Source organism: Diorhabda sublineata, chromosome X, assembly GCF_026230105.1.
Source record: "Diorhabda sublineata isolate icDioSubl1.1 chromosome X, icDioSubl1.1, whole genome shotgun sequence".
Lineage (NCBI taxonomy): Eukaryota > Metazoa > Arthropoda > Insecta > Coleoptera > Chrysomelidae > Diorhabda > Diorhabda sublineata.
This window is the reverse complement of record NC_079485.1, coordinates 12,474,033-12,489,085: the sequence shown is the minus strand read 5'-3', so window position 1 is coordinate 12,489,085 and position 15,053 is coordinate 12,474,033. Positions and strand designations below refer to the sequence as shown.

At 31.9% G+C, this 15,053-nt stretch overlaps 1 protein-coding gene across 3 annotated transcripts; it reads left to right on the top strand.

Annotated features, from left to right (window-relative positions):
• Positions 1 to 1,465: 1,465 nt before the first annotated feature.
• On the top strand, positions 1,466 to 14,536 carry LOC130451394 (SRSF protein kinase 2-like). Of its 3 annotated transcripts, XM_056790381.1 has the most exons (8): positions 2,064 to 2,189; positions 4,595 to 6,349; positions 7,030 to 7,248; positions 8,585 to 8,867; positions 9,688 to 9,850; positions 10,290 to 10,516; positions 10,597 to 10,864; positions 14,215 to 14,536. In XM_056790381.1, the coding sequence occupies exons 2-8, from the start codon at positions 6,039 to 6,041 to the stop codon at positions 14,409 to 14,411; spliced, it is 1,668 nt and encodes a 555-aa protein (XP_056646359.1). In that variant the 5' UTR covers positions 2,064 to 2,189; positions 4,595 to 6,038; the 3' UTR covers positions 14,412 to 14,536. The 3 variants fall into 3 exon arrangements, with proteins under 3 accessions (XP_056646360.1, XP_056646361.1, XP_056646359.1); XM_056790382.1 differs by lacking the exon at positions 4,595 to 6,349 and having other exon boundaries at positions 1,466 to 2,189; positions 7,018 to 7,248; XM_056790383.1 differs by lacking the exon at positions 4,595 to 6,349 and having other exon boundaries at positions 1,467 to 2,189.
• Positions 14,537 to 15,053: the final 517 nt, after the last annotated feature.

Here is a 15,053-nt window from a genome sequence, read left to right as displayed (position 1 = left end):
GTATTAGCCATAAATGTAACGAATAACTCTTTTTTGTAATTTGAAGATAGATTCGAATAGGTGCAAACTACAACATCCCCAAAAGGCAAACCATAGTGAAGATGCGATTCGAACAACGAGTAGGAAGTTGTTTGAGCAGTTCAAATACAAATTTAATAACATAACAAGCAGAGGATTATATTTTTGCAATGGAAATTGGCAACCCATGATTTCACTGTTGATATTGCTGGCAACATAAACCCTTTTTGTCGCAAATATCTGTATGCCTTAGGTCCTTTATAAAATAATGAAAGGGGAGTTTTGTTTTCAGATAGTAACTATGGGGATTTCATCTTATGTCGTAATTGCATATTCACAAGAGATTTCGTAAAATTCGTGAGAGTTCCTTCTCCATACAAAACGTTCGAAGAGAGTTGCCTTTTCATAATCCTTTTTTTCTGTAGCTCGCAATTGAGTATTCAGGTTATTGACTTTTTCCTAGCATTGGTTAGTTCCTTTCTCAACCGTTCATTTTCTTCTTGCAATGACTGCTTCCTACCTCCAATTCCCATAGAACAAGATGGAAGGTTCTGTAACTCTTTCAACCACTCTTCATCTTCATGGTTACTGATAGAATTATCTGTCATATCAATGTTTCTGGAATAAATCGGAGCAATAAAATCACTATTTGAATATGTTTGTGGATGTGAGGAAACATTCAATTGGATTATTTGTTCATCCAAATTTTCCCTATCCGATTCACTGAAGCATCATCATTTTTGTAGCGGAATGGTACAGCAGTAGTAGGCAATCTTTTAGATTGACTAATATTTTCACTGAAATGTTTGCTGCAGATCAGCTTATTTCTTAATGATTTCTGGCTTAGGTTTGCCAAAACAATTACCTAAAATATGGAACATCAATGTTAACATACCTATTTATTGTAGTGGTTGTGGTAAAGTATTTTTTTATGTTCAAAAACTTGAATTTATTTCATTTCAATAACTGGCATAAATAGAATAACGACTAGTAGTACCCTTATTTGGAATTTCCCTAACTGTATCTTATATCATCGTCGGAATGACAGAATTTTCCCGAATTGTATTAAGATAATTCCATACCTGTGTATCATTCTCAAAAACAACTATACATCATCATCATGAATATTATAGCAGTTTCTTCGGAAAAAACGTGGAGTGAGGCAAACAACTACAACAGTAGAACAGCAGAAAACAGTTTAGAACAATATCTCTAAATTTAGTCACCCTTCAATCGAGTTGGTTAGATAAAGCAATATAATAAAACTTTCCCATATATAGAAATGTGCTTTAATATTAGCTGCGTCAAAAAATGAATTTATGTAATTTTTTAACAATAGTTCATTTTTATATCGAAACTATTTTAATTAAACATATTGCCTGACCTTATCTAATAATTTATTTTTATATATTGTAGCCCGCTTACGTATAAAAATACAATTAATGAATTACTTATTCTTCCACCCTCGAAAAAATTTACAATTGCGCGTCCCTGTTCTGGCGAACTATATTGATGAAATCCATAAGCGCACATGCGCTTTGCTTTCAACTAGAAATAGGTTGATAAAAGTCTGGGCGCAAACATTTTCTGATGTCGCGCACCGATACATATCACGAAAATATTCACAAATACCATGTTTAATATTCCAACGGCCCTAGCCGAAGAAACCCAACGTAGTGCCGTGTTTACCGAACGCTTTCCTCTTAACTTGTGGTCCAAACATTCACCATTCTGGCTCCAGAGGCACCAAATTTGCAACAAAAACCCAAGACTTCCCTCAATTTTGATAGATCAAACAGTAGAGAACAGTATTTCGACACCATTCACAACTTCAAGCCTAAAACATCCTTTTTGGACCAACAGTCTGTGTCTTTTGACAGTTATTGTCGAAGATCTTCATTACAAAAAAGTTATTTCGAAAATGAAAGATATAGGTCATCGCTCGAAACTTTCCATCCGAAAAAACACTATGAAGAGGAAAGTCAGGAAATGCTTTGGATGTATACATCTAAGTCTCCGATAGGAAATTCGGCCTCCTCTCACCACGGGTCTGAAGTAACAGGACGATTCAAATACAAATTTAATTACAAAGACCGTACTGATTTTCTTTCACTGTCTTTGTCGCCACCTGGATCTCGAAATAACTTTTCTTTTCGAGAATTTCCTTCCCTGTAAGTATATTCAAATTTTATATTATTGAAGAATTTACGAACTTCATGCTGTATGTGTGATATCTGATATATGTATCTGAAAAATGGGAAATATTATTCGAAATCGAAGTGAAAATTAGATGTTAAATATTTTAATATAAATATGAAAACATTCCGAGTGTATTGAAATACGTTACGATTGCCTATTAGTTCTACTATTATTTCAATTTCGTTATGTATATTCCATATTTTTGTGATTACAGAGATTAAATAAGTAAAAATAGTGAAAAAGTTGAATTAAAAGTATTGCCAGATAAAGGAAATACAACCTGAATTTAGACAATGTAAGTACATAATTTTAACAAAAGGGATAGTTTTAACTTATTTCAATATCACTTAGGTTTTACACTAGGCTAGTTCATTTACGCCCCAGGCTGTATTTTCCAGTTTGTGATGTTTCTTTCTTCAATGTTACATCTTTTCCCTCCATGGCCTTCTCTTTTTTTCTCCCCATAAATTTGTCTGTACTTTTCATATATTTTGTAAATCTAACCATTACATTCTTTCTTTTTTGACATTTTCTACTACATATATTGTTTTCCATATAAGTCATGGATTTCTCTTTTTATCCATTGTGAAATTTCAATGGTTTTACACATATCATTTTGTGTTATTTTGTAGCCTTTATGCCTTCTCTTGTACTTTATTTTTTACCGTCGTTTTCAAATAAATGTATTCCTTTACTTTCTTCCGGTTAACTCAACTTTGTTCACAAATAGTTAAGACTTCATTTTATTCAATCTAATATCATATAGAATATTGTAACTTGCTGTCTAATTCCAGTTGAGACTTTTTTGTCTTACTTTCAGCTGCCTTATTTTTTCCAAACAGTATATCTATTATTTCCTTCTTGCATGTTTTCTTCTATGGCTGTACATTGAGGAAGTTATTTCCACTGTATCGTTCTTTGTCTCTACACCATAGACCCCAATTACATTCATCGCATAACTTTCCAACTATCATTACAATAAAACTTTTCCAAGTTCTCTTGGATATCCATCTCTTTCCGAATTCGCTTTCCTTCCTTTTTTCACTCCGTGATTATACTACTTCTCTGTGCACTAATGTCTATATAGAGTGGGGATTCTGAGATTACAGTTTATATTTAACTTAAAACTTCGTTATTCAGGTTAGTCTAGCCTAGACCATTCGATCGAAGTTCAATTGCTCTGATTTGGTTAACTGAAGTTTAGAGTCATTGTTCCAATAATATGAATTTTTTTTAATTTATTATTTTAATTATTAACTATTGAATAATACTTATATTAACAAATTGAATATATATATATATATATATATATATATATATATATATATATACATATATAATGAAAATATTAATTAAACAAATTCAAAAATCAATATTGAAATTGAAGCTTGATTAAAATATTAAGTTAATGATTCTGGTTGCTATCGTTGTTAATTTTAATTAGCTAGATTTTCAATTACATCAAATTGTTATAGGTGAGATCAGGCTAGGTCATTATAAATGATGTTGAATATTTGAATATTTACTACCAACCAATAAATTAACTAACATAGTTTATGAAATTCCTTGTTTAAATTCTAACAAGAAGTACATTGGTCAGTCCTAGAAGTCCAAGTGTTTCATTGTCTGTGATTCAAAATATCGAATATATAATCAAATCAATCAGTGTCTCTGCATTGCTTATTACCTAAAGATAAGACAAAATACAGAGTGAAAATTAATGAATAGAATTAATCAATAAAATGTGTTGTTATATATATATATATATATATATATATATATATATATATATATATATATATATTTGTGTGTGCGTGTGTGTAAAAAATAAAATGTAGGCAAAATTCCAAGAGACACGTGAATTCAAGAGTATGCTTAAAAATAATTCACCGAATGTGAAATTTCTGCTTATTGTCACGATACTACAAATGTTTTGAATTAATTTTGAAGCTATGCATAAAAAATAGAAGCTACCAAACACATTTTCAAAATAATAAACATATATTAACAAAACTGTCACTTCGCCATTTAAAAGATCTTATTTTGGATTTCGTAAAATTTTATCCTTTTTTTCAAGGAAAGTTTGGTATTTACGATGGTTATTATATAATTCATACGCTGAACGTGCTTATGTTATGTAATATAGGTACTTCTAAGATTATTATGAACTGGCTGTGTCAATCACAACATGCATTGCTCTCTCCAGGTTTTGACCAAGGTTTCAATGTACTTTTAATTTAACGTAATTTGGATGAATTTAGATTTCGCCGCACCTTTCATCTTTCATCTTACAATAAAAAATCACGTCATGTACCTCTTATTTTACACTTAATGAGTTATTTCATGTGCAAGTTAGTCAGTTTCTCTATTTCCCTAGATGCCAATTGCTGAATTTAGAGAGCTGTTGATACCATGGTTTGCGGTTGATGAATAGTTGACGGAACTAAGAGAGTCTATTATTATTAACAATTTTTGGTATATATTTACATAGTATAGGGTTCGGTTTCTAAGGAATGGCATATAATGCTGCTAAGGATCTTATACTGCTCAAATTTAAACATATTTTTAAAATAAGTTGGTAATGTATTTTGTTTGTTGAATTTTGCTAATAAACTAACGTTAGGAATTAGTTGAATGAACCATGGGAGTGGATTTATCAGTTATTTACTAAACATTTCAAGAGTTTCAATTAACTGAGACGTGTATTTAAAATGTTATAAAAAGTTTAAACATTTTTTATGAACAAGCACTAACCGCCTTTTTAATAGTTTGATAGACAATCTAACAGTTCCGCATTGTAAATACATACAAATACATATACAAATATTGCTTTACTTTCCACATACTGATGCGCTAAACAAATGTGTAAAAAATTAGATATCGTTCTGAGATTCTGAGGATTGTTGAAAACAACGACCCTTTTATTCTATCCTTTTAAATGCCACATTTAGTCTTAAATGTGAGATTATTGTTGTCCCTCCACAAATTTTAATATATTTCAACATAAATTTAATTTATAACAATTTCTGATATAAAATATGAAACAAAATTTACATTTTTTAACATAACTGATATACTCCTTAACAAATAATCCTAACAATTACAATCGGAACCTAAGAATAGATAATAAAAAATTCAGAGATATATCAGGAATTTTGTATGTATGTACAACATAGCGCTTGTCAAATTTCCCTTTATATTAGATAGTTTCATAAAACCGAGAACATTCACCATTACCAATTACTGGATTAATTTTGTTATTCCAAAATAGCAATACGATATATGAAAAACTAACTTAGATTCCAATGTTTTATAAATTCGTAGCTATCATACGTGCCATCCTGTATTAAAGTCTATATAATAAAAAATAAACACCTGAGTTTGCCAAACATATGAGGTATTCCAATCAGTTTTTCAATTGCGTAAATTGTCGCATAAGAAAAGTGGCTTATATTTCAAATAAAATTTCGCGCTCCAATGCTGAAACTATCTAGCCTGAGTTATTTTTAACTGACCGTAGATTTTGGCGAGTTGTGCAACGGTGCTAGTTTATCTAAATCGTATTCAAGAACAATTACAAAAATTTAAGTAAAATGTATTTTGCGTGAGACAATTTAAGTGAATTTTTAGTGATACAATGAATACGAATGTTTATATCAACTATTTTGATCAAAAAATTTAAATCATGAGTGAAAGATTTCAGATATTCAATTTAATTGAAAAACTTCGTCTTGTTCAAAACTATTTCTTAAAAATAAAGTTGTGTGTTCTCACAAAAAAATTCATATAACCTCCAAATCTCAGTATTAACTCCCGTTAAAATGACCGATATGTATTCAAATAATTCGGTACAAATTTGTTTTCCAAATGAATCAATTGTGTCGCATGACGATTTTTTTATTTATTTGTTAAATTGTGATAAAACTACGGAAGTATTAAAATTTATTCTATTTCTACATGTTGTAACACCTTTGATAATATTATGGCTCTGTTTAAACCGCAAAGAAAAATTTCGGAGAAGAAAAATTACTGAAGTAAATGTTAAATCAGAGACTAATATAAAAGTTATTCTTCCGCAACAAGTTCTTTGGAAACCTTCAGGACGTTGTCATTCATTATTTATTATGAAACTGTAAGTGAGTTAAAGATTTGAAGAATTATTAACAAACTTTTTCACGCATTAGACATTTTTAACACTGTTATTTAGTTAGTTATTTAGTTCAGTTTCACCCCTGCATCCAAGCATCTTGAGAATTTTTCAATTTTTGTCTGCCTTTGACAAATTAAAGAACTAAATAAGATTGAACGAGGACAATACTAGCGAAATATTTAAAAAATGGAGCATACTTTATTCATACAGAATTTGAGACAACTTTTGACTCCACACATTTCGCAAAATCTATTCATTACTTAATACAAGTATTTCCTAAGGGCTTCAAATCATAGTTACTTCTTTTTCTCAAAGTAACTGGAATGCATTAATCATCATATGGCTTTAATATGTTATCGGTCCATCTCTTTGGTTAACAACCTTGGCCCTTGGTCTCCATTACAGAAGTCGTCGAAATTAATAAAATAAACTCTGAAGGCCTAGTTGAGCAATGAATATCTTGAATGAGGACATATAGATTCTAACTGATAAGATCCAGCTGTTAAAAATCCTTAATACCTAAAAATTCACTGTTTGTTACTCTGTTACTTTAATGTTGAAATACATTTAATACCATAAATATAAAAAAAATTCACTGCGCCCATACAGGCTGTTAATCATAATCTTTTACCGTTTATAAAATACTTAAGTATTATTTTTAGATCGCCTTCTAAAGACACGAGTCTTCTAGATTTAGATGATATACAAAAAATTCGTTATATCGAAAATCGAGAAAGTCAAGAGGATGAAAAAGACTACAATACTGGTGGATACATGCCTATTAGTATTGGAGACATTCTCAAAGGACAATACAAAGTTTGTAGAAAACTTGGTTGGGGACATTTTTCAACAGTTTGGTTGTGCCAGAATTTATCAAATGAGTAAGTATATATTATTAATTACTTCACTTTTCTAACAAATATATTTCAATATTCGATAATAAAATATCGAGGACGATCCTTCACTAAGGTAATAGTTCGTTCAGTAGGAAATATTGCTCCAGTTTACTACTATCTTTTAAATATACGAAGGTAGTCCGATAAGTAGCTGGACTAGACTACGCCTACTTATTGGGCCGATTCCACGCTTAATTGGAGGAAAAACGCATTTGGCAGCATGATGATACACCGGCTCACACCTATACCCGAAGCACTGCTAAATTGGTCCACTTTGGCTATGAACTGCTACACTATCTAGCATATTATCCAGATTTAGCTTCGTGCGACTTCTTTTTGTTTCCAAACTTGAAAATGTCGCCGAGCAGAAATTTGTGTCGAATGGTAAGATACTGCGCCAGAAAGGGGTACTTGGCGCAGACCTCAAGAAAACGTATTATTCAAACGGGTTAAATAAGTTGGAGCATAGCTCGGTCAAGTGTATTATATATAAATTTGTTTGTGTAGGCTAAGTACTTATCGAACCATCCTTCTATACAAAATATTTAGGTATTCGATGCGAAGATTTTCAAAAATATCCTATATCGGTCGATAATTAATGGAAATTAATGTTACACGTAATCTACTCATCTACTATAAAATACATATTGTTCTGTTATTATTTTTTCAATTATTTTTATAACGCTAATGCTGATATTTTAACCACCTTTGATTGCAATATGGCATGAACTAATGCCTTTAGAATCAATGTGAACTTCCATTATACCTCTATATTATTTTAACTGGATGCAATTATGGAAGAAATAAGTAACTTGAACTTTTGAACCAATTAAAAAGAGTTTTGTTCAAGTAAACTGCCATAATTTAGAATCTCAATCAATTAACAATAGTCTCATCAAAGTCACTTTTGGGTTCGGGTATTTTCCTATTATTCATCAATCATAAACTTTTGTTACAATCTTACTATTAGGTTTTTGCGTGTCTGTAAAAATGGTTTTGAACTCGAGAGAATACTAACACACTTGAAATTTTTCTCTACTATGGTTATTCTTGAGTGTACATATTGATATATTCCCTCAATAGTCAGCTTATATTCATTGTATAGGAAAAAAATCTTGTATGTCACTAGAAGGGGGAACTGCTGTTCTACACTCTTCTCATATCACACCCTGGTTATAATTTTTCAATACAGGATCCTGTAATTACATCTTTGCTGTTTCTGGTCTAAGCACAACTTGAAAGTTATTTAAAAAAATAATGTACTGACCCTTATCCATCCTAGAGTTGGAATACACTTTATTAATATTTACTTATGTCTTAGTGGGCCTAATTACGTTGCCCTGAAAATTTGCAAAAGCGCACAAATGTTTACTGTAGTGGCTCAAGATGAAATAAAACTACTGAGAGATACAAAATTGATCGACCCTTCACATATAGGCTATAAACATATTGTCCAAATGGTGGATACGTTCAAATTATTGAGTGTTAATGGAGTACACACTGCCATTTCTATGGAAATTATGGGGCCCTCATTACTACATCTATTAATACAATCTGATTTTAGAGGAATTCACTTAAGTGGCGTTAAAAGAATTATTACACAGGTAAGATACTCTTGTTTAAAATTGGAAAATAGATATTTGGACTCCTCCTTCATTCTCTTTGAGTTTCATGTCAAACTGGTTGCTCCCAATTAAATATCTGGAGCTTAACTTTAATAGAATATGTAATTAATATAGATTCAATTTAATTTGTAGTGAATAAAATTAAATGTTACAATAATTTTAATTTCAGAAATGTGGATGGTATTCATGTTGCTGCATCTTAATATGTCAAAAGGCATGGTTATACTTGCTCTTGCAAGGTTATCATTAGGTACTAAGTTGAAAATTACCTGTAATAGATCAATGAAACAGAAAATACATAAATATTATCTGTCAAAATTTATTTTATCGTTTTAAGAGTAGGTTTCTTCCAAAATCATTTACTTACTTAGTAAAAAATTCTTCAGGAATCAACTTCCTTCGTTGAGTTTTTGTTCAGCGTGTCTGCGCATAAAATCCTATTAGCAAATGGGATTTTTTTCTCTTTGGTTTAAGATTCTATGTACAATCCAAGAAAATACTTGAGATAAATTGAGAAACTCTGTGAACAAATTTAATTACAGTGACTCTCAAACTATGAGTGAATCTGCTTGTAGTTTTTCTAGTGCAACAAGTGAGAGTAGATGAATTTGGACATTTAACGAAAATCTTATCGTATCAATAGCTTATATACAAAAGATATTTTGGTTTGCGTATCCTTATAATTCTGGTGTATACATTGCCGTGGCAAAATAATTAATAATTTTTACTAAATTCTTGAACAGTTATTCTCAATGTGAATTATTATTTACAATTTCAACATATTACGATCCTGTTTTAGGTATTAAAAGGCTTGACATACCTTCACGATGCTTGCCGGATAATTCATACAGATATTAAGCCCGAAAATATACTGATTAAAGTGGATGAAAATTATATAAAAAGTATTATAGGAAAAACAGAAAAATTTTCCGAGCTTGGAATTGATATGCCTCGATCATATGGTTAGTTTAGTGCTACTTTATTAATTATTGAATAGCATAGTTCAAGATTGGCGTGCGTTTCTATTGAATATAGAATGATTCAAACAGCAAAAAGTAACATTTGCATACAAATTATTTACGTATTATATTATAAAACTTTGATTTCAATGTTTAATTCAGTTGTCAGACATACTAGTAACAAAATTACTATAAGGATTAATTCTATGATTTTTACGGAAATCGGAAAATGTACTAATATCATGTAATGGAGGTGGATGTTGTGCCTCTTCAATTAATTCTTTTTTATAATATTCAGTTGGCAAGGTCTTCATTTTTCTTGTCCATCTCTTTTTTAGTTAGTTTTAGTGATAATTCTTCTTATATTTATGGTATTTTGACTGAAAGTAGTCGAAACGTCAAATTTTCAGTATATGTCTTGAAATATACCTACTGTTTTCAGTTGCTGCAGATTGTTGGATAGATAGAGACAAAAGCTTGAAGGATTCTGACGAAAATATTCTATCTAAATTTGAAGAGCAGAGAGGACAATCGTACCCTTATGATAAATTTTTAGGTGAGCTGCCAGATTTTAGAAGAAGGCACGCCGAACCACGACTTAATGCACCAATGTGGGTCAGCCCAAACATCGAAATTAAAATTGCTGATTTGGGAAATGCATGTTGGGAGGTAAGACTTTGTCTTCAAAGTACGTGAAATATTGAATGCATTCAATTACTAATTGAAAATTACGTTGAACAATGTTTTAGGAACATCATTTCTCCTCAGAGATTCAGACACGTCAGTATAGAGCTCTAGAAGTAATACTTGGTGCCGGATATAGTTTTCCAGCTGATATCTGGTCTGTGGGTTGTATGGGATTTGAAATGGCTACTGGAGAAATGCTATTCAGTCCAAAAGGTGATAGGGAGCCATCAGCAAACTTAGATCATTTATGTCTAATTTGGGAAACTCTAGGTAGTATACCACAGTATATAACTGAAAATGGAACGCATGCTCGTCAATACTTTATAAATGGTAAGATAAAGGTTTTACTACGATTCTCATAAAACTTGATTGTAAAGCTGATCTTGTAAATTATTCTAAAACTGAATTTAGTTCAGGAGAGGGTTGGATAATACCGCGCCTTTAAGAGCATATGGCTATAATTTTCAACTAGTACATATCAGATCAACTCGAGCTAAAATTTTATTATAAGAGGTTACCTGGCAATCAATTTTAAATACACCTATATAAAAATAAAGGAATAAAGGAAAAAAATTAAATTTATGAGAGCGCGGCATTATCAAACTGGTTTGATAATACCGTGCATTCAAAATAATAGGCGATAGATAGGTCAATCAACATTTATTTAGGCATAATTCACAGCCATTGTACATAACTAGGTGTAGTGCTTATCTTAACAGAATCTCAACATTAATCTTAACAGAAGTCGCTCCCGTTTCTTTCCCACTGCATTCTTTGTGGATTCAGGTTGAACAAGAGCAGCAACGAAACCAGACTTCATTATTACGTGCGAATTCACCACATAATTTACATATGTCATTAGTATTCTCATTTTCTTTGTTTGAGCTTATCTCATCTTCATCGTCGTCATTACATAATTGTGCAAGGGGAATATCCCCGCTGCTTTCTTCACTGATAGAAATTAACACTCTTCTTTTCACAGATTTTCCTTTTGCTAAAGCTTTTTCTTTAACATATTTTCCTCTACCTTTTTTTTCTTCTTTTAATCTTCTCTTTCTCTCCTTATCTTCTAGCTGTCCTTTTGAGAGTGTTGTTTCTTTGAACGTCTTTTAATTTTCTGAATTTTTCGAGGCACTGGGCTCAATATCTCTAAAATGTTACTACGCGAAGTACTGGCAACAGGTTCGGTTTCATTTGCAATATGTGTAGAGAGTGCTTCCGTTGCTATGTCATTGTTGAATGAATTTTCGTTTCAAGTAGTTAAGTATTCAACAATTGGTTCTGATATAAAATCATCATCAAACACGTTGGGGTTTATGGGATGAATGCCAGTCGCGAAACATTTTACCGCCTTGTCCATTGAAGCTACTCTCAAATAAGCTTTGTTAAATATTGAAGCCAAAACATCATGAGTAATTTTTTTATATGGATAGTTTTTCATATATAAGTCACACTCTTTATGATAAGCTGTCTTCAATGGACCGTAGAAAGTGACATGCATCGGCTGCGTCCTATGGGACGTGTGCGAGGGCAAAGATACCATATGGATCCCGTTTTCCTGCCAAAATTGATAAGCCTTCAGTGACAAGTGACTAGCATGATTATCAAGAATTAGTAGAGTGGGGTTTTCAGATGTTGCAGTGGCAAAGTGACGAAGCCATTTCTCAAAAAGTTCTTCGGTGATCCACCCAGACTTTGAACAATCATATTCTGCTCCAATAGGCCCTTCAATCTTGAGACTTTGTTTGATTCTTTGGCATATAAACATGGGTGGGATGAATGAAGTTCCCGATGCATTCATGAAACAGGCAACTATAACATTTCGCCCACGTTCTCCGCTTGTAATTTTGCCAACTTGCTTAATTCCTTTAGGTGCATAAATTTTTCCAGGTCTTTGAACAGTTATAATACCTGTTTCATCAACATTAAATATTCGTTTTGCTGGATAAGTATTCTTCTCTGTCATTTCTCCTAAATTGCGAGAAAACAATGCAATTTCAGATTTATTAAAACCCAACACTCTATTCATGCTTGTTGGCTCCGGAAGTCGTAAAGAGATCTCAGGATTTCTTTTCAGGAACACATACACCCAACACTTACCAGCCATGCCCTTCTCTGTTGAAAAATGTGTTTAATATTTTTTGCAACCGCGAACTCATAAGCCAATTTGCATAGCTGTTGCTATGAGATTCCAAAAAATGTTTTAGCCAACTTAATAATATGGCCAGCTAACTCATTTTCATCTTCTTTTGAAAATGTTGCCATTTCGCCAAGTGGAGGGTCATAGTATTATCCTATTTTTAACCTATCTTTAATTGAAGAGATTCCGGAAGCATAAATGATCTTGCTACTTCCTTTATTTTTCTCCCACTCTCTACAGATTCTATAGCAGCTTGCATTTGAAGTGGATCCCATGACCCTTTTTCTCTTTTTGGTGCACTTTCAGCCATCTGTAAAAGAAAAAATAGGTACCTATAATATGAAATTGATAATACCACGCCCCGTTTGACAATACCGCGCTCTTAGCGCGGCATTGTCAGCCTACCCCATTTTGTTTTGCCATCAGAACAGAATTTTACAAACAAAATTTTAGCCCTAAAACTCATATCTACTTTAAATAACACCAAATTACACTACAAAATACATTACAACATAATTTAGACCACAAAAAGAAGTACATACCTGGATACGTCAGTCACAGAAAAATTATAAGAAATGTGTGCAAAAGTTCTCTACAGACGTACAACCGTGGGCCACTGCCGCGCGGGGCGGGGTTACTCGGTCGCAAGGGCGATCATGTGATGCATACACAGTCAGAGTTTTTCTAGATAGTTATGTAGTTACACTGGGGCGCGGTATTATCAACCGCACGCTATTATCAAACCCTCCCCTAAATATTTCCACCAAAATTAATATTTATGCTGCTTTCCTCTCATGGATTACATTGTAAGTTGGGCCATCAATCGATAAAATATTTATTATCAATCGCAAAAATACCCAACCAAAGTTGCTAGATTTTCACGGTTTCTGCTATGAGATATATACAAATGGTCGGAAACTTGAAATTTCGACACAAGATATCAATTTTGTGAGCTTTATACGAAATTTTTTAATATGTGTGTTTGTTTAAGTACTAAATATTCTTTGTAGCAGTTGAGACAGATAGTCATTATTGATCTTCAAAATCGAAAATTCATCTTTTTTCAAATACGACTCTAAAAGATTAATATCTGATTTCAACTTTTTAGATTGTTTTATCAAAAATGGTTCCAACTTAAGTAGGCACAAACCTCAATGGCTCACAATGCAATGCAAGGAGAGCGGTATAATATGTAGACCGATTAGATCTTATTGAATCGATTCAGAACATCAGGCAGCGTTGTTATTTTGTTCCTATAATTATAAACGCATCAGAAGGCGACTTCTGGTGCCATACTCGCTTCCGTTCACCGAAGGACAAAAGAACTTTCCCGGCTAATATTGCGACGACTATTGATATACGTGGGCATTTGCTGGCGAATCTATAATAACACGGACCAACTAGCAAATCCAACTAGATCAAAATAACTTAACAATTATACCAATCTCCTTGCAATTGTGAGCTATTGGAGATGTTTTTCGGCTTTACGCAGTGTTTAAACTTGATTTTTATATAGTTAATATTTGGTTATCATTTTAAGGTCAGTTATGTGGCGTAGATAAGAAATTGTTAAGAATATGGAAAATTGAAGATGTTCTGGTAGAAAAGTATAAGTGGAAGAGGGTAGATGCTATTCCTTTTGCTGGATTTTTGGAAAGTCTTATAGAACCAGATCCGGCGCTCCGTTTCACTGCATCTACAGCTCTTGAAAGTGAATGGATCACAATGGTTGATTAATCATTTTCCAAAACAGTTCTTAACATGAATCTGTTCAAAGACTGAAGTTTTTATGTTATTATTGTTTCTTAATATGTTCAGTACCTCCTCTAGGATTTTATAATAAAGTTTTGAAAAGTTGTATATTCAGTATTTTCCATTTATTAATAAGATTTGTAGGTACCATTTATGTATGAAAGCTCTGAAAAAATCTGTTTCGATCGGAGAGCAAACTTTGAAATGGAATCAATCAATTTTTATTGAAAAATGATTGATATACAATAAATTTATAACACAATAACATAAACACGAGGATACTAACAAACATTTTTAAATTATACTTACTTGTTCTCTACGTCATTTTAAATTTAACACCTTATTTATCTATCTATTTTTTTTGTTGTTGGTTTTTATAATACGAATTAAAAGTGAGAAAAGTCACGTGAATTATGTCACCCTCGTATAAGAAGGTCATATTCAAAAGGCGTGTCCACTGGTTATTGAAATTCCAGTGTGATTTCGGTTCCATTTCGGCTTATCAACCAGAAGATAACTTCTTTTAAAATATTGTACTAATTTGTTTAACTAATACCAAGTGATATACAAGGTGATTCAAAAACATTGAAATATTATAGTACCAAAAACAAATATATTCCCAATGGA

Excerpts from the sequence above, each read along its gene's own strand:
- LOC130451394 (XM_056790381.1), top strand. The coding sequence starts at position 6,039 with ATGACCGATATGTATTCAAATAATTCGGTACAAATTTGTTTTCCAAAT. Across the intron at positions 6,350-7,029 it reads TCATTATTTATTATGAAACT|ATCGCCTTCTAAAGACACGA; the intron begins GTAAGTGAGTTA and ends TATTATTTTTAG. Across the intron at positions 7,249-8,584 it reads TGCCAGAATTTATCAAATGA|TGGGCCTAATTACGTTGCCC; the intron begins GTAAGTATATAT and ends CTTATGTCTTAG.